The following is a 20,048-nucleotide window of genomic DNA, read 5'->3' on the forward strand; positions in this document are numbered from 1 at the left end:
TATGTGGAAAACAGCAGGATAGGTGCAACTGAACTCTTTCATTTGGCTGACACAAACAAGACTGAATGGGCTACGAGAACCTGTAGTTGGTTTGCCGGGCATTTAAGCCAGATTTCCAGTAAGACTTGACACATACTGTCTGCAGTTGGTGCAATGCATTGAGAATAGCCTCAGAGCAGAAATGGTGGGTGATAGAAAGATCACTGGATACAGGGACTTCTTACAGGCTTTGGTGCCAAAAGTTATGAGCTATTTTGGTGCTGAGCCTGAGAAAAGACCCCAGCTTTGAAGGTCAGACTGCAGTCTAGAAGACAGTTAGAATTGGCCTCACTGGTGTTTGGGGCTGAGGCTGGGGAATAGATAGGCAGAGGTTGGGAAGGAATATAGGATCCAAAAGAATAGATGAGCCAAAGCCCTGGTCACCAGTATGTGGTTGTTAGGGGTGAATGGGAGGGGGTGCTGGACCCACTCAGTTATAATGCCTTCATCATTGAATATTCTGTCAACAGTCTGTAGAAGAACATACACAAAATCAACGGTTTACATGTCAGTGCTCAGTGTTAACAGAATTGCACCTTGATCGTGGTCAACACAAGACATAAGGGGAAAGGAGAGCGGTGACAACAACACTGAAAATAAAAAAGATTGTTTTTGAAGGAGATGCTGGTGAGTTTTGAGAAGATTTCCAGGTAGCTCAGGTTGAGATTCTGGATGTAGGTTTACTCGCTGAGCTGGAAGGTTCATTTTCAGACCTTTCATCACCATACTAGCTAACATCTTCAGTGAGCCTCTGGATGAAGCACTGGTAGTATGGCCTGCTTTCTATTTATGTGTTTAGGCGTCCTTGGGCTGGTGACATCATTTCCTGTGGTGATGTCATTTCCTGTTCATTTTCTCAGGGGGTGGTAAATGGGATCCAAGTTAATATGTTTGTTGATAGAGTTCTGCTTGGAATGCCATGGTTCTAGGAATTCTTGTGTGTGTCTCTGTTTGGCTTGTGCTAGGATGGATGTGTTTTCCCAATCGAAGTGGTGTCCTTCCTTACCTATATGTAGGATACCACTGAGAGAGGGTCATGTCTTTTTGTGGCTAGTTAATGTTCATGTATCCTGGTGGTTAGTTTTCTGCCTGTTTGTCCAATGTAGTGTTTGTTACAGTTCTTGCACGGTATTTTGTAAATGACATTAGTTTTGCTTGTTGTCTGTTTGGGGTCTTTCAAGTTCATTAGCTGCTGTTTTAGTGTGTTGGTGGGTTTGTGGGCTACCAATGATGCCAATAGGTCTGAGTAGTCTGGCAGTCATTTCCGAGATGTATTCAAGTCCTCAGAACTCTTGGCATCATTGGTAGCCCACAAACCCACCAACCCACTAAAACAGCAGCTAATGACCTGGAAAGACCCTATAGAGACAACAAACAAAACTAATGTCATTTAAAAAATACCGTGCAAGAACTGTAACAAACACTACATTGGACAGACAGGCAGAAAACTAGCCACCAGGATATGTAAACATCAAGTAGCCATAAAAAGACATGTTCCATTCTCACTCGTTATCGTTAAATACAGATGAGGAAGGACATGACTTCGACTGGGACAACACATCCATCCTAGGACGAGCCAAACAGAGATACGCACGAGAATTCCTTGAAGCGTGGCAATCCAACCAGAACTCTGATCAACAAATACATTGACTTAGATACAATTTACCACCCCCTGAGAAAAAGAACAGAAAATGACATCACCACAGGAAATGATATCACCAACCCAAGGAAACCTAAACACGTAAATAGAAAGCGGGCCATGCTTCATCCGGAGGCTCAATGAAGATGTTACTTAGTATGGCGACAAAACATCTGAAAACGAACCTTCCAACTCAGCGAGCAAACTTACATCCAGAAGGATATGCTGGTTGGGCAAGTTGAGTTAGAGTGGGAAGAAGTTTACATGGAACATAAAGACCAGCGTGGACCAGTTGGGTGAATGGCCTGCATATAAACTGCATGCTGTATAACAATAAATCTCAGGCAAAGCTCAATGCTCCTTTCCACCAGTACCTGAAGAAACCAAACAAACAGTCTCTAAAAATACAGGAAGTGGATTTATGGAGCAAAGGTTTAATAGTTAAAAGAGGAAAAAAAGTCAGCAGACAAAGCAGCTAAGGAGTTTTTAAAAAATCCTTGCCATGCAGTCACTCAGTCACCCTATTTTCTCTCTCCATGTGACTCCTATGCTCAGTCCTCTAAGCAAACATAGCTCTGTAAACAACTGTTTCCACTTGTTTCTTTTTAGATCACCACTGCTGTGGCGATTGCTGTACTTTAATATATGCATTGTGAGACAGCGACAAATACGAGGCTTGGGTGAGAAGGGGAAGGAAGGGAAACCTCCTGTTTGAACAGGTCCCCTATAAATTCCAATGGCACAAACTTTCCGACAAATTCTCCATCCAAGGGTGATTTTCTGATTTTTGTGCATTCCACCCCAGTATTCACACATTGCCCAGTACTAATCCACATCCTGTGAAAATGTTATAACTAACCGTACTGTTATACCACGAGATTGATTGTGGGAAGCCCACACAATTTCACTCTTCGGTAATTCTATCCTTCAGCAGTGGCTTGGCTGGTCAACATATTTCTCAAACCCCACGTAACATGAAGCAAACACGGCCACAAAAGTCAATTATCTTGCCTCGACATTACAGTTTCCTCTCTTCCTTTAGAAAGCTTGGTGTCTTCCTCTCTGCATTTCAGAATGTTCTTTCAACGTGGCAATGCAGCAATCCACCTCAGGACGTTGTTGAGAGAAGTCGTTCTTCTCTATTGAAGGTGTTTCTCTGACACGTCATTTCTCGATTTAAAAGGTGCCAGCTCTTCCTGAAGAAATTTGTTGCAGGATTCGTATTCTTGGCCCCAACAGGGTATTGAGTCTCAACTTGATACAAGGGAATAGCAGGTTGCTCCTATTTTTAAATATGGAGATTTCCTGGCCCTTTTCCTTTGGGGTTCTCTGCAGCAATGCGCATCACACTGTGCACGAACACACACATGTGTCTCTGGTTACTGCAGCATCCAAACCTCAAGCGACGTGGACCAGCCCCACACGTAGCCGTCGCTGAGCACCTGAAGGTAAAAGCTCCCACTATCGCCTTAGTAACTAGGAGCTGGTGGTCAGGCTGAGGAGCGGCTTGTTGTCAGCTCCCAGGGAGCTGTGGGGGTGACTCACCTGCACCTTGCCCACTCCCTCAGCTGGGTCTCCTGACACTTTCAGGGGGTGGTGCCGCTGGATGTGTTTGACCACCTGGAACTTCTGCTTGGCTTTGTAGCTGCAGTGGCGGCAGAAGAAGGGGTGCTCATTGGTGTGGGTGAGATAGTGGTGGCGCAGGCCTGCCTGCCAGCGGAAACCACGGCAGCATACACTGCAGACGTATGGTTTGGCCTCGCTGTGCTTCTTCAGGTGGGTCTTCAGGAGAAAGCGAGTCTTGAAGCCCTTCCCGCACTGCTCACAGATGAAGCCCCGCGTTTCTTTGTGCCGGGTTTCTTTATGGGTCCTCAGTGCATCTGCCCGGTTGGTGCAGTAATCACACTCATCACACTGATAGGGCTTGGCACCTGGGAACAAGGAGGCAGTGAACAATTAGACACAGCAAGGACATTACCCAGCCCCAACATTCATAACTACACACACTAACTACAATTCCTCTGCCTGCACACACTATACAGGACAGCACTGACCAATTTACTGTGCTATTACCTTTAACCAGTAATCCTAATCAAGTTACCCCAACATTTAAACAGTGGCACTAGCCTAGCTATCCAGATCAACAGCATTCACCAGACATGCTAACAATATTACTTCTATATTACACCAGATACACTGAACAGTTACCAGAGTTAACTGCATTCCCACACTTGGCTAGATGTGCTAATTGGAGTCCAGCAACAGTTACTGGCATTCCTAGTTTGGTGACCTACACACTGAATCGGATCCCAATGTCACTATAAACTCACTGGGGACAAGGTGTGTGGTAATAATGCCAATGGACTGGGAATCTGAATCAGAGATAACCCCAGAATGGCAGATGGTCAAATTTGAATTGAATAATCTTTTAAAAACTCTGGAATAAAGAGCTGGCCTAAGTGTGACCATGTAACCAACCAAAGTCATAACAACACACCTAGTTCTCTAATGCACTTTAATGAAGAAAATCCGCCATCCTTACCCGGTCTGGCCTACAGCTGATTCAAATCCATAACAATGGCAGCTGACTCTGAACTGCCCTCTGGAATGACCTAGCAAGTCAAGGGCAGTTCAAGGGGCAATTAGGGATGAGCAACAAATGGTAGCCTTGCTGGTAACAACTACATGCTACGAAAGAATCAAAATAAATAAAGCAGGAGCCCCTGCTTGGGTTAGCCGCATAACTGGAATTTACTCTCAAAACGCACTGAATGTGATGAAAAGTTTAGTTGCAAAGGCACAATTGCAGAATATACTTCTCCCCAGCAGGAATTGAACTATATAGCCAATCTAGAGCTCTCCTTTGACTATCAGGCAATATAGTTCTTGTGACCTGGCATTGTGCTCCTGCCAGCTCTTACCCGTGTGTTTCGTCATGTGGTACTTGAGCTGGTTAATCCACTTGCACTTATAGCCACATTCTGGACACAGATACTTCCTCTCCTCTTGGTGGATCCGCATGTGGTACTGACAAAGAAAGGGAAAAATTTGGTGAATGTACAGCTACTAACATCCTCCAGAATTACCTATTGGTAGCATTTCCAGGACACTAGCGATGAGTAAAGCTGGGAAAATGGAAAGTAGCTACTTGAACTGCAGAAAGTTTATAGACAACAACGATAGATTCAGTGTTTCATCCCTGTCAAGAACACTTCTAGTGGTGAGATAACTATGGCATTGTATTGTTGGAATATAGTCTATTTCTGTATAACACTGGAGTATGGGTCTGTCCCTGTATAACACTGGGGTACAGTCCTGGTGGGGACAGGTCTGTCCCTGTATAACACTGGGGTACAGTCCTGGTGGGGACAGGTCTGTCCCTGTATAACACTGGGATACAGTCCTGGTGGGGACAGGTCTGTCCCTGTATAACACTGGGATACAGTCCTGGTGGGGACAGGTCTGTCCCTGTATAACACTGGGATACAGTCCTGGTGGGGACAGGTCTGTCCCTGTATAACACTGGGATACAGTCCTGGTGGGGACAGGTCTGTCCCTGTATAACACTGGGATACAGTCCTGGTGGAGACAGGTCTGTCCCTGTATAACATTGGGGTACAGTCCTGGTGGGGACAGGTCTGTCCCTGTATAACATTGGGGTACAGTCCTGGTGGGGACAGGTCTGTCCCTGTATAACATTGGGGTACAGTCCTGGTGGGGACAGGTCTGTCCCTGTATAACATTGGGGTACAGTCCTGGTGGGGACAGGTCTGTCCTTGTATAACACTGGGGTACTGGTGGGGACAGGCTGTGGTACAGTACTGACTTATCTCTGGTGGTGGGATCTGCTTGAGGGGATACACTGGGCAGAACGAGATATGAAACTTGCTTGTAGATTTTTACATGGAATATTGTGAGCAGTAATGTTAAATCAACCCATAACAAAAAAACTTCAGAATGGTCTCTGGCAGAAAGATTCCACACGTAAGCCTTAGTGGTTCAATGGGTAATACTCTCCTGCTTCAGAGTTGGAAAGTTACAGAGATTCGAACAAACAATCAAGGCAAACACCGCCATCCCTGAATGAATACTAGAAACAAAATCTGGCTGCTCCACTTCCTACAGCATAGCAGTGACTATTATATTCATTCATTTATAAGATATCAGAGGAAAACATCCCAAATGTTTTATCATTCATCCATAATGTTTCAGCTTAAAAATCAGCATCATGCTCCCTGTTTTATGATGCAAGGTCTTATGAGGAAAGGCTGAGGGACTTGGGTTTGTTCTCATTGAACAGAAGGCGGCTAAGAGGCAGAGTCATAGAGATGTACAGCACAGAAACAGACCCTTCAGTTCAACCTGTCCACGCCGACCAGAAATCTCAACCCAATCTAGTCCCACCTGCCAGCACCCGGCCCATATCCCTCCAAACCCTTCCTATACATATACCCATCCAAATGCCTCTTAAATGTTGCAAATGTACCAGCCTCCACCACATCCTCTGGCAGCTCATTCCATACACGTACCACCCTCTGTGTGAAAAAGTTGCCCCTTAGGTCTCTTTTATATCTTTCCCCTCTCACCCTAAACCTATGTTCTCTAGATCTGGACTCCCTGACTCCAGGGAAAAGACTTTGTCTATGTATCCTATCCATGCCCCTCATGATTTTGTGAACCTCTATAAGGTCAGATTAAAGAGGCTAAATTAATGAAAATTATGCCATGGGATCTTTTATATGCACCCAAACCAGCAGACATGGCTTTTGTTTAACATCACAAGCAAAAAATTTTCAACAATCTAACACTCCCACAACACAAGTGCCAGCATAGAGTTTTGCGCTCAAGTCCTCGAATTCAAAATGACATGCTGCAAGATACCCATTATTATTATCCAGAAACAATTAAGCTATAGTACTCAGGTCAAATGGGTTCATTATGCTGGTGCTAATTCTCTAAAAGTGCTGTTCAGTGTGACTCACATATCTTTTAAAATGTTTGAGAATTTATTTACTTTTAAAAAGGACAGGCGTGACGATTCTGCCACTATTTCTTCATGAGTATTTGAGACGTGAACATCGCTACATTCAAAAACCTAAATCACAGTATCTTTCTTTTTGTCTTTGTAATGTCTTAAATTTCTGCCCTCCAATTTTTCAATCCCTTAACAGTGGAAATATCTCTCATACATACTGTCAAAGCCTTAATTTTGAGCTCCTCCCAACATTCTTTTTAAAAGAAGAGAAAAAAAGAGCCCATTTCTCTCAATCTCTCTCAAAACTGAAGCCTCTGATCTTAGGTACCAGCCAAATAAATGTTCCCATCACCTGATTATCTGTGTGAAATCAAGACACTCAAAACTGAACAAAATTGTAATAGTGATTTACAAAGGGACTTTTTTTTTCTCTTAAATGTAGACAAATAAAAAGAGTCTGGAAAATAAAATGTTTTTTTTTCAAAAATATAAAACAATTAATTTGTTCTTCTAATTTTGAAGACTAACAATTGCCAATCTCTGCCCAGTACAAAAGCAAATACTGCAGATGTCAGAAATCCAAATAAAAACAGAAAATGCTGGGAAACACTTAGGTCAGGCATATCTATAGAGAAATAACACTAAGTTTTAAGGGTGGTGATCTTGGAAGTAGAAAATAGAGGTGTCGTTATAAACAATAGTTATAAACAATTAAAGATGCAGAAAAAGAACAAGGAAGAATTACAGCAAAAGGTACGCAGTGTGAAAGACAGAATACATTAAAATAACGAAAGAGCAGATTGTGAAAGGCAAAATGTGATGGCAACGTGACAAATAAAAGAAACAAAGATGGGCTTAAAGAAGTTGCAAGCGGGAATAGCAGAATCAAGTTTATGTTTTTAAGTTCTGTTCAAAAGAAATGGTGCAAAGGTTATTATTACATAAAATTATCAATTTGGAAAGAATTTGGAAAGCTATGATATACCTAATCAAAAATAATGTTGCTGTTCAAGTTTATCCTTAACTTTACAGCATAGGGTAGAACTGACAAAAAGGTCAGAGTAGGGACTGGGACACAGAACTAAAATGACAGATGCCTGAAAGCTCTTGGGCATATTTATAGAATGAAAGGGGGTGCTCCACAAAACAGTGTGTTTGGTTCTCCCACCACAAAGGAGACTACATTAATTAGGACTGCATATGGTATATTTAGATCAGAAAAAGTACAACTAAATTCAGAATTGTCAGGTTAGACAAGATAACCAGAGGATTAGATAGGGTGGACAATGAGAGTCTTTTCCCTAGGATGATGACATCTGCTTGTACAAGGGGGGCATAGCTGCCAATTGAGGGGTGATAGATTTAAGACAGATGTCAGAGGCAGGTTCTTCACTCAGAGTGGTAAGGGTGTGGAATGCCCTGCCTGTCAATGTAGTTATCTCAGCCACATTAGGGGCATTTAAACAGTCCTTGGATAAGCACATGGATGTTGATGGGATAGTGTAGGGCGATGGGCTTAGATTGGTTCACAGGTCGGTGCAACATCGAGGGCCGAAGGGCCTGTTCTGCGCTCTATTGTTCTATGTTCAAGTGCACATTTTGTGGGCTGCAGGGTTGGACCAGATGAGATGAATTTTAAGTTAATCTATTAGTTATCAGGCTCGTGTTGGTCAAGGCACTGACAGCGGAGAGCTTTGGGATCCTTTACAGAAGTAAAGCTTTTACTTAAATCAAGAACAAGAAGGGCTTTTTCCAGGGCTCTTTGACTCTATAAATTTCCCTGACATTTTTCCCCAAGGATTATTGAACAAATGAACTGGTGATAGTCTTTACCTTTTTTTGAATCACTTCACCTATTCTAAACTGGAACAATTTACTCTGATTTTAACCCAATTTTGTCCCTTTCCTGAGAGCATATGATGGGGTCAGTGTACAGTGAACTTTATTCTGTATCTAATCCCATGCTGTCCTTTTCCTGAGAGTATACAATAGGGATAGTGTAGAGTGAGCCTTACTCGGTATATAACACAGTGCTGTATCTCTCCTGGGAGTGTTTGATGGGTGACAGTGTAGAGAGAGTTTTATTCCATATCTTACCCAGTACAGTACTTGTCCTTCAGTTTTTAATGGAGACAGTGCAAAGTGAGCTTTGTTAATGTATCTAACCCTGTGCTGTAGCTTTACTGAGAATGCTTTATGGGGATAGTATAGAGTAATCTTTACTCTGTGCTGTCCCTGTCCTGGGAGTATTGAATGGGATGGTATAGAGGCAGCTCTACTCTGTATCTAACCCAGTGTTGTAGCTGAAAGGCTGGAGGAGATCAGAGAGAAAAAGGGTGGAGGAATTTCAAAACTGGTGTGCGCGCATGTGTGTGTGCATGCGTGCGGGCGCGGTGAGTGAGCACATGTAGTGAATGAACCTTGCTGTGGAATGAGTGGTGAACATATACCAATGAAAACCAGTTCACCTTCAAACGCGATGGGTCTGCGCAGGCATAGTTGCAGAGGTGGCACTTGTAGGGCTTTTCCCCGGTGTGAATCCGTATGTGCCACGTGATCTTCTGTCGGTTTTTGGTGGTATAGTCGCAGTCGGTACATTTGTACATCCGTGTGCCACCATGAGCTTTCATGTGATAGTCAAATACCATCTGGTGGCGGCAGGTGAACTCACAGAAGGGGCAATGGAAGGGTTTGCCCTCTTCACTGCCATCTGCCTCCTCCTCGTCCTCATGGGTATCCAGCAGGTGCTGGATGAGCTGTTGCCGCTCCCGAGTGGCAAAGTCGCAGTGCGGGCAGTGGTGGCTGAAGTGGACCTTCTTGTGCTCTTCCAGCTGGTCTCGCTTCTCGAAGCGTTCTTTGCAGGAGGAGCACTCCAGCTGCGGGTGCTGCCTCTGGACATGGCTCCGCAGGGTGGACTCACTGTAACAGGCGAACACGCAGGACGGGCAGCCGTGGCACACCTTCTCCTCATGCCTCCGCAGGCAGTGCTGCTTGAGAGCACCCTCGGAGCTGAAGCGGGCGTCACAGCGCCCGCAGGCCGCGCTCGGCTCACCGGCGTGGCAGCTGCTGACGTGCCGGGTGATGTCGTTTTGGTTATAGCCGCTGTAGTCGCACAGGGTGCAGAAGTGGGTGGGCCGTTTCTCGTGGACTCGCAGCTTGTGGATTCGCAGCTTGGAGCCGGTGCCAAAGGTCTGTTGGCAGGAATCACATGCCAGGCGGCCCACACCCGTGTGCAGGGACTCGTGTGCATCAAGACGGTAGCGCCGGGTGGTGCTGAAATCACAGTAGTGGCACTTGTAGGGTTTAACACCATCGTGCTTAATGGCCACATGCTGTTTGAGGCATCGGGCCTGCTTACAGGTGAACGGGCACAGCTGGCAGCTCAAGCGGGGCCTCTTGCGGCAGCACTTCTTGCCATGCAGGTGGGTGTGGTGTTTGAGGGCCACGGCCGACTTGCAGACAAACGAGCAGAGGCTGCACTGGAGCTCACCAGGCTTCATGCAGCCTTTCTTCCTGTGAGTGTCCAAGGCTCGCTCCTGGTAACAGCTGAAGGGGCACGAGGAGCAGAAGAAACGTCTCTGCTTGGGGCTGCCCTCCAGCTCTGAGCCATCGCTGTCCTCTAGGTTGTCTCCCTCCCCAGAATCTCCATTCCCCTCATCCTCACTACAAGATCCTTTTTCCAGCTCATCCGAATCGCTCTGGTCTGATAGCTCCTCCTCCTGAGTGTGCTTGATGGCCTGATGGTTCCTTAATGCCCTCTCGGAGCGGAACAGCAAGTCACAGAATCCACAGGGCAGCTTGAGGGGCTCTGGGCAGCCACCAGCCACATGGCTGCCAATATCTGATTCACTGGAGCAGACAAAAGGGCATGAGGCACAGGAGAACTTGCCCTGTTCATACCGGAACTTGCATGTCCCTGACTCCTGCTGGGACTGCTCAGCAATGTGTGTGTGTTCTGGTGTCCCTTCCCTCGGAGTTGATGGAAGATTCTCATCTAGGACCGGAGGAGCACCTGCCAATGCCTCATCTGTGAAGAATCCGGCCTCCACCCCCTCACAAGCAGCAAGGAGCTCTCCTTCAGGCTGGTCTTGCTCTCCGGCAGAGATAGATGATAAGTCTTCAACGACATGACCTCTGTTCACTCCACAATCAGTTACTTTAGTGAGCAGCTGGTCAGGTTGCACTGGAACTGGGCTCAGCTCCTGCCACTTACTTGCATCAACGTTGGTGCGCTTGCCTTTGTTCTTTGCTATCGCCCTCACCTTCCTCACCTCTGATTCCACACGTTGTTCCTTCTCTCCTACCAGGTCCAGTTTGGACTCTGTCACTCTTGCTTGCCGCACATAAAGCTTGTGTTTCTTTACGATGACAGGACATTTCTTTTGCAAGTGTGTATTGAGTCCTCTCTGCTGTTTAAAGGTGGCTCCACAGGCAGTGCACACGAGGGGCGATTTCTTATTCTGGCAGCCAGACTTTGTATGGAGGACCATGGCTTTCTCTTTCCTGGTGACGTATGAGCACCTCTCACACTTGAACACCTGGGCATCTGTTTGCACCACCAGCATCTGTACTCTTCCCTCCAAGACCAGGGCTTGTGCCTGCTGTTTGTCCTGCTTCCGTAAAGCCTTAATCTCAGATTCCGACTGGGAGAGCTGCGCCTGCTCCTGACTTTCAGGACTGACCTGATTCACAGCTTCCGTGTCCGGAAATACGGCCGTGTCCCCGTTTTCATTGCTGGGTTGAGTCAGGGGAGACTCCATCACACTAATCCACGTCCCATCGGCCTTGACATTTGTGGAAGTATCATCCTCCATCTGGGAGGATCTGCCAATTCCTTCACTTTTACCTGGGAGTTCATAACTGCCACTCTGATCTTCATCAGCAAAGACATCAACACTGTGGCCTACTTCGTCTCGAGTCCCGATGATGTGTTCCCCACCATCAGCTACTTCATCCTCAATGTGTTCTCCAATGTCAGCCTCATCGTTGCCATCACTAGCCTCCACATGGACCCCAGTGTTAAGTCCAAAGTCCCTGTAGATGGTTCCAGTATCACACGGTCCCCAGGAGTCCAAGATTGGCAGCTGGGAGTCTGAAAGCTGCTTTGCTACTTCATCTGATGGGGCACTATGAAACTCCAGCTGTGCTTCAAACACTTCCTCTAGTTGTGAGCCATTTCCTCCCAAACCTTTCTGAAATTCTGTCTCCATAACACGGCTCATTCCCGAACCAGTGCCACCTGGGTGGGTGGTGAGAGGCTGAGCCTCCTGCCTTGCCGTAGCAGAGTACACCAGGTGCTGCTCTAACTGTGTGGGTTCATGTGGCATGGTACCACTCTGCATTTCTTCCCCAGGTTGAGAGGCCTCTTGCCCAAGGAGGGGGCTCACAAAGTCTTGCTGCTGGTACAACTTCTCCTGGTCCTCCACTGCAGCTGAATTCTTCTGCCACCCTTCACTTCTTGGAGTCACGACAGCCATTTCCGTCTGGGATGAGCCGGAAAAAGGGAGATTTGTGTCACCGTACCCTAGAAGAATGTGGCTGGAGTTCATTGCCATTTCCTCCTTGGCATAGTTCTCCAACCACTCCTTGTCTCCAGGCACATAGCCATGGGCCTTGCGTTTGTGGAAGAAGAGACTAGTGTTACTGAAAGTCTTGTAGGTGCACAGGGCACAGCGGAACTCCTTGTGTTTAGTATGCTTGCAGTTCTCGTGGTTCAGGAGGGCCTGCTTGTATCTCGTCTGGTAGCTGCAGTACTGACATTGGTAGAGGGGCATCTGGTAGTCCTTTGAATGTTTCACTTGCATGTGCTTCTGAAGTTCATACTTCCGCTTGCAAGCAAAGCCACACACCTCACAGATCAGCGACTTGCCCTGGTGTCGGAGCTTGTGGCTGCTGAGTTGGTCTGCACGGTGACAACGATACGAGCACTGATTACAATGGTACCTGCAAGAAGACAAGGACAGTAGGAGCACAATGACAAAACAACCAATTTCAGTAAGAGGGGGCTAGTAAAGTATTTCTCTTTCCCCTTCTCTTCCAACCGGTATTTTCTTACAACGGCTTTAGCAAACTTTCCAACCAGGTTTCAAATACGCATTTCAAGGGGTCCTATCGCCCCTTCCCATATGCTGATATCAACATACCATGCTGTCTCTGTCTAGAGACAGTGTAGAGGCAGCTTTACTTTCAGATCACTTTCAGTTTAAAAGAATAAAGAGGAATTTACTTATCTAACCCCGTGCTGCCCCTGTCCAAGGAGTGTTTGATGGTGACAGTGTACAGATAGCTTTAAAACATAGAGCATAGAACAGTACAGCACAGTACAGGCCTGCTGGCCCTCGATGTTGTGCAGACTTTTTATCCTACTCCAAGATCAAAGTAACCTACATACCTTTCATTTTACTATCATCCAAATGCCTATCCAACAGTCGCTTAAATGTCCCTACTGTATCTGACTCTACTACTACTGCTTGCAGTGCATTCCTTAACTCACCACACTCTGTGTAAAGAACCTACCTCTGATATCTCCCCTAAATCTTCCTCCAATTATTTTAAAATTATGCCCCCTCGTGATAGACATTTCTGCCCTGGGAAAAGTCTCTGGCTCTCCACTCTATCCATGCCTCTCACCATCTTGTACACCTCTATCAAGTCACCTCTCATCCTTCTTCCCTCCAATGAGAAAAGCCCTAGATCCCTCAACCTTTCTTCATAAGACACACCCTCCAGTCCAGGCAGTATCCTGGTAAATCTCCTCTGCATCCTCTCTAAAGCTTGCACATCTTTCCTATAATGTGGCGACCAGAACTGAACACAATATTCCAAGTGTGGTCTAACCAGGGCTCTATAGAGCTGCAGCATAAACTCGCAGCTCTTAAACTCAAACCACTGCTAATGAAAGCCACCATACACCTTCTTAACAACCCTATCAAACTGGGTGGCAACTTTAAGGGATCTGTGGACATGGACCCTAAGATCCATGTGTTCCTCCACACTGCCAAGAATCCTACCTTTGACCCTATAATCTGCATTCAAATTCACACTTCCAGGTTGAACTCCATCTGCCACATCTCACCCCAGCTCTGCATCCTGTCAATGTCCCGTTGCAACCTACAACAGCCCTCCACACTATCCACAACTCCAACAAGCTTTACTTTGTAGTTAACCCCTTACTGTACCTGTGCTTGATATGGATAGCGTTGAGAGAACTTTGCTTTCAGTTTAAATAATAAAAACAGCTTTATTTTCAGTTTGCTTTCAGTTTACAAATGTAGAGTGAACTTTACTCAGTATCTACCCCAGTGCTGTCCCTGTCCTGACAGTGCTTGCTAGGGACCATACAGAGAGTGTTTTACTCTGGATCTATCCCTGTGCTGTCTCTATACCAGGAGTGTTTGATGGAGACAGCGTCAAGGGAACTTTACTTTCAGTTTAAACGGTAAAAGAGGCTGTTCTTTCCCTGTCCTAGGAATGTTTGATAGGATACAGTGTCAAGGAACTTTTGCTTTGTATCTATCCCTGTGCTGTACCTGCCCTAGGAATGTGTTTGATTGGGACAGCGTAGAGTGAGCTTTACTTTCAAATAAAAAGCGTAGGGGATGCTTTATGTCGCTAACCCGATGCTGTCCCTGTCCTGGGAGTGTTTGATTGGGTTAGTGTTGAGGACGCTTTACATTTAGTTTACTACAATAGAGGAAGCTTTAATTTCAGTTAAAGATTAGATTAGATTAGATTAGATTACTTACAGTGTGGAAACAGGCCCTTCAGCCCAACAAGTCCACACCGCCCCGCCGAAGCGCAACCCACCCATACCCCTACATTTACCCCTTACCTAACACTACGGGCAATTTAGCATGGCCAATTCACCTGACCTGCACCTCTTTGGACTGTGGGAGGAAACCGGAGGAAACCCACTCAGACACGGGGAGAATGTGCAAACTCCACACAGACAGTCGCCTGAGGTGGGAATTGAACCCAGGTCTCTGGCGCTGTGAGGCAGCAGTGCTAACCACTGTGCCACCGTGCCGCCCTAAAGTTAAAGAGAATACTGAGCTCTTTAGTCTGTATATAATCCTGTGATGTATTTGTCCTAGGTGTGTTTGATGAGGACAGTGTTGAGGGAACTTTAATTTTAGTTTAAAAGAGCAATGTTAGTTTACTCTGTATCTAATTCTGAACTATCCTGGGACTGATTGATGGGACGTTGTACAAAAAGCTTCACTTTCAATTTTGAACAGTACAGTGAGCTTTCCTGTCATTTTAGAAGAGTAGAGAGAGCGTTATTCTGTACCTAACTCCATATGGTCTATGTCCTGGGATTGTTTAACAGGGACATTGCAGAGAGAGCTTTACTTTCACTTCAAGAGTATAGTAAGCCTTACTTTCACTTTAAAAGCACGAAGTCATCTTTACTCTGTATCTAAAGCCATGCTATCCCTGGCTTGGGACTGTCTGATGGAGAGAATGTAGAGATAGCTTTACTTTCAGTATAAATGAGCATATAATCCTTTACTCTGTATCTCACCCAATGCCAAACTTATCCTGAGTGCACCTGACAAGATAGTTAAAAGGGGAATTTTCCAGTGCACTAATGCACACAGGCTGAGTGTGTTTGAATAATGGATATAACTCCCTAGCACTGTCCCCCAGAAAGACACCTATCACTCTTGGACAAGCATATAATTCACATACAACAAAGTGCATTACCTCAGGTCTCCAGTATGCTTTCGCATATGTACAGTCAGATAGTGTTTCCACTTGGTGATGTAACCACACTCTGTGCACATGTAGTTCTTATCGTCAGAATGTGTGAGCATGTGCTTCGATAGGTAGCCTACATCCCTGCAGGTGAAATCGCACAGTTCACATTTATGTGGCTTCTCGCCTAGAAAGGAAGGTTTAAAACCAACAAGTAAAATAAAATAATTAGACCCAGAAACATCCTCTAGCAATACTCCTCCTACTCTTTGAACTTCTTTAGAAATTATTTAGCCCACTTGGGAATTACCGTACACAATTCTGGTCTCAATATCGTAGGAAAGAGGGAGATAAATAAACTGCAAAGTGAAGGTTTTAAAACTTCAAACGAAGCTGCTCATATCAGGCAGATCAGGTTCTGCTGCACTGCCTTCTCCCACTTGGTATGAAGCATCAGTTAAAAAGGAACTTTAAAACAGGTCGAAAATGTGTCCTCGGAAATTTTAGTTTATGATTGGACAGATATCAATATTTTCAACTTTTCTGGAAGAACAGTTTGCAATGCAAAGAGACTGGTTGCAGTCGGGAGAATACTGCATTTACAAAGAGCATGAACTGCCTGACTGCAGTCAAAGTCTACAATATGTTCAGACAGAGGTAATATATGACCCAGTTTGTGTGTGTAGAAAACCTATTGGATTTGAATAGAGAGACAGTTAGGGAGGAAACCTGCCTGGAGAACAGCCTCTGGCCTCTCTCACTTTTCTCTGCAAACCAATGGAAAACCTCAGCATTACAAGGCTGAATTCAAAATAAAGACCAAAGTCTCCAGAAGAGAGAAGACAGCCAACCACAACTGATCCAGGAAGCCAACAGCTTGTGTGCACAGAGACTTCAGCCATCAGTTGTACATTCCATGGTAAGTCTTTTTTTTCCCTGAATTTAACTGTTTCCTGTCCAAAGTACTTAAGCATAGCACTCAGAGTCACAGTCATAGAGATGTACAGCATGGAAACAGACCCTTCGGTCCAACCCATCCATGCCGACCAGATATCCTAACCCAATCTAGTCCCAACTGCCAGCACCCGGCCCATATCCCTCCAAACCCTTCCTATTCATATACCCATCCAAATGCCTCTTAAATGTTGCAATTGTACCAGCCTCCATCACTTCCTCTGGCAGCTCATTCCATACACGTACTACCCTCTGCGTGAAAAAGTTGCCCCTTAGGTCTCTTTTATACCTTTCCCCTCTCACCTAAACCTATGCCCTCTAGTTCTGGACTCCCCGACCCCAGGGAAAAGACTTTGTCTATTTATCCTATCCATGCCCCTCATAATTTTGAAAACCTCTATAAGGTCACCCCTCAGCCTCTGACGCTGCAGGGAAAACAGCCCCAGCCTGTTCAGCCTCTCCCTGTAGCTCAAATCCTCCAACCCTGGCAACATCCTTGTAAATATTTTCTGAACCCTTTCAAGTTTCACAAGTTGTGGGCAGCACGGTGGCACAGTGGTTAGCACTGTTGCCTCGCAGCGCCGGAGACCCGGGTTCAATTCCCGCCTCAGGCGACTGACTGTGTGGAGTTTGCACGTTCTCCCCGTGTCTGCGTGGGTTTCCTCCGGGTACTCCGGTTTCCTCCCACAGTCCAAAGATGTGCAGGTTAGGTGAATTGGCCATGCTAAATTGCCCGTAGTGTTAGGTAAGGGGTAGATGTAGATCTAGGGGTATGGGTGGGTTACGCTTCGGCGGGGCGGTGTGGACTTGTTGGGCCGGAGGGCCTGTTTCCACACTGTAAGTAATCTAATCTAATCTAATCATCTAATCTAATCATCAACACCTTTCCAATAGGACGGAGATCAGAATTGCATACAATATTCCACCAGTGGCCTAACCAATGTCCTGTACAGCCACAACATGACCTCCCAACTCCTGTACTCAATACTCTGACCAATAAAGGAAAGCATACCAAATGCCTTCTTCATTATCCTATCTACCTATGACTCCACTTTCAAGGAGCTATGAACCTGCACTCCAAGGTCTCTTTGTTCAGCAACACTCCCTAGGACCTTACCATTAAGTGTCTAAGTCCTGCTCTGATTTGCTTTCCCAAAATGCAGCACCTCGCATTTATCTAAATTAAACTCCATCTGCCACTTCTCAGACCATTGGCCCATCTGGTCCAGATCCTGTTGTAATCTGAGGTAACCCTCTTTGCTATCCACTACACCTCCAATTTTGGTGCAACTGCAAACTTACTAACTGTATTTCTTTTGCTCGCATCCAAATCATTTATGTAAATGACAAAAAGTAGAGGGCCCAGCACCGATCCTTGTGGCACTCCACTGGTCACAGGCCTCCAGTCTGAAAAACAACCCTCCACCACCACCCTCTGTCTTCTACCTTTGAGCCAGTTCTGTATCCAAATGGCTAGTACTCCCTGTATTCCATGAGATCTAACCTTGCTAACCAGTCTCCCATGGGGAACTTGTCGAACGCCTTACTGAAGTCCATATAGATCACATCTACTGCTCTGCCCTCATCAATCCTCTTTATTACTTCTTCAAAAAACTCAATTAAGTTTGTGAGACACGATTTCCCACTCACAAAGCCATGTTGACTATCCCTAATCAGTCCTTGCCCACCATCGAGGTCAGGCTCGATGGATTCCCTCCAACAACTTGCCCACCACCGAGGTCAGGCTCACCGGTCTATAGTTCCCTGGTTTAAACTAACTCTGTGACCACAATTCGGTGACTTTTACTCTAGTGATGGAGAGGGATAAGTGTGCACTGCAGGGCAAGAGTTATAGATGGGGGCAGGGAAATTATGATGCAGTGAGGCATGACTTAGGATGCGTAGCTTGGAAAAGTAGGCTTCAAGGGAAGGGCGCAATCGATATGTGGAGCTTGTTCAAGGAGCTACCATTGAGTGTCCTTGATAAGTATGTACCTGTCAGGCAGGGAGGAAAGGATCGTCTGAGGGAGCCGTGGTTTAATAAGGAATTGGAATCCCTTGTTAAAGGGAAGAGGGCGGCCTACGTAAAGATGAGGCGTGAAGGTTCAATTGGGGCGATTGAGAGTTATAAGGTAGCCAGGAAGGATCTAAAGAGAGAGCTAAGAGCAGCAAGGAGGGGACATGAGAAGTCCTTTGTTGGTAGGATTAGGGAAAACCCAAAGGCTTTCTATAGGTATGTCAGGAATAAAAGAATGACTAGGGTAGTAATAGGTCCAGTCAAGGATAGTAGTGGGAAGTGGCGCGTGGAGGCTGAAGAGACTGGGGAGACAATGAATGAATACTTTTCGTCAGTATTCACTCAGGAACAAGACATTGATGCTGATGTGAATATTGAGTCACAATTAATTAGAATGGATGGCTTTGAGGTATGTAGGGAAGAGGTGTTGGAAATTCTGGAAAAGGTGCAAATTGATAAGTCCCCTGGGCCTGCTGGCATTTATCCTGGGATTCTCTGGGAAGCAAGGGAGGAGATTGCAGAGCCATTGGCCTTGATTTTTATGTCCTCGTTGTCTACAGGAATAGTGCCAGAAGATTGGAGGATAGCGAATGTGGTTCCCTTGTTCAAGAAGGGGAGTAGAGATAACCCTAGTAACTATAGGCCTGTGAGCCTCACTTCTGTTGTGGGCAAAGTCTTAGAGAGAATTGTAAGGGATAGGATTTATGAACATCTGGATAGGAATAATGTGATCAAGGATAGTCAGCATGGTTTTGTGAAGGGCAGGTCTTGCCTCACAAACCTTATTGAATTCTTTGAGAAGGTGACTAAGGAGGTGGACGATGGTAAAGCGGTAGATGTGGTGTATATGGATTTTAGTAAGGCGTTTGATAAGGTTCCCCATGGTAGGCTACTGCAAAAAATACGGAGGTATGGCATTGAGTGTGAGTTGGAGGTTTGGATTAGGAATTGGCTGGCTGGAAGAAGACAGAGGTTAGTAGTTGATGGTAAAGGTTCATCTTGGAGTGCAGTTACTAGCGGTGTTCCGCAAGGATCTGTTTTGGGACCATTGCTGTTTGTCATTTTTATAAATGACCTGGAGGAGGGGCTAGAAGGTTGGGTGAGCAAGTTTGCGGATGATATGAAAGTCGGTGGAGTTGTTGACAGTGAGGAAGGATGTGGCAGGTTACAGCGAGATATAGATAAGCTGCAGAGCTGGGCAGAAAGGTGGCAAATGGAGTTCAATGTAGGTAAGTGTGAAGTGATTCTCTTTGGTAAGAGTAACAAGAAGGTGGGGTACTGGGCTAATGGTCGGATACTTGGTAGTGTGGATGAGCAGAGGGATCTTGGTGTCCATGTACACAGATCTCTGAAAGTTGCCACCCAGGTAACTAGTGCTGTGAAGAAGGCATATGGCATACTGGCTTTTATTGGTAGAGGAATTGAGTTCCGGAGTCCTGAGGTCATGTTGCAGTTGTATAAGACTCTGGTGTGGCCGCAAGTGGAGTATTGTGCGCAGTTTTGGTCGCCATACTATTGGAAGGATGTGGAGGCACTGGAACGGGTGCAGAGGAGGTTTACCAGGATGTTGCCTGGTATGGTAGGAAGATCGTATGAGGAAAGGCTGAGGCACTTGGGGCTATTTTCATTGGAGAAAAGAAGGTTTAGGGGTGACTTGATAGAGGTGTAGATGATGATTAGGGGTTTAGATAGGGTTGACCATGAGAACCTTTTTCCACGTATGGAGT

General features: G+C 45.7%; 1 protein-coding gene across 3 annotated transcripts in view; it reads right to left on the bottom strand.

Moving 5' to 3' along the window:
- Positions 1-1,261: 1,261 nt before the first annotated feature.
- Positions 1,262-20,048, bottom strand: part of znf142 (zinc finger protein 142) — a 40,781-nt gene continuing 21,994 nt past the window's right edge. For all 3 annotated transcript variants that reach the window (XM_072580007.1, XM_072580006.1, XM_072580008.1), the window contains 4 exons: positions 15,360-15,537; positions 9,122-12,596; positions 4,600-4,705; positions 1,262-3,609 (listed from right to left, as the gene is read on the bottom strand). In XM_072580007.1, the coding sequence (XP_072436108.1) occupies positions 3,155-3,609; positions 4,600-4,705; positions 9,122-12,596; positions 15,360-15,537 (4,214 nt within the window). In that variant the 3' untranslated portion in view covers positions 1,262-3,154. The remainder of the gene's footprint in view (positions 3,610-4,599; positions 4,706-9,121; positions 12,597-15,359; positions 15,538-20,048) is intronic.

The sequence above is a fragment of the Chiloscyllium punctatum genome, chromosome 10 (genome assembly GCF_047496795.1).
Source record: "Chiloscyllium punctatum isolate Juve2018m chromosome 10, sChiPun1.3, whole genome shotgun sequence".
In the NCBI taxonomy this organism is placed as follows: domain Eukaryota; kingdom Metazoa; phylum Chordata; class Chondrichthyes; order Orectolobiformes; family Hemiscylliidae; genus Chiloscyllium; species Chiloscyllium punctatum.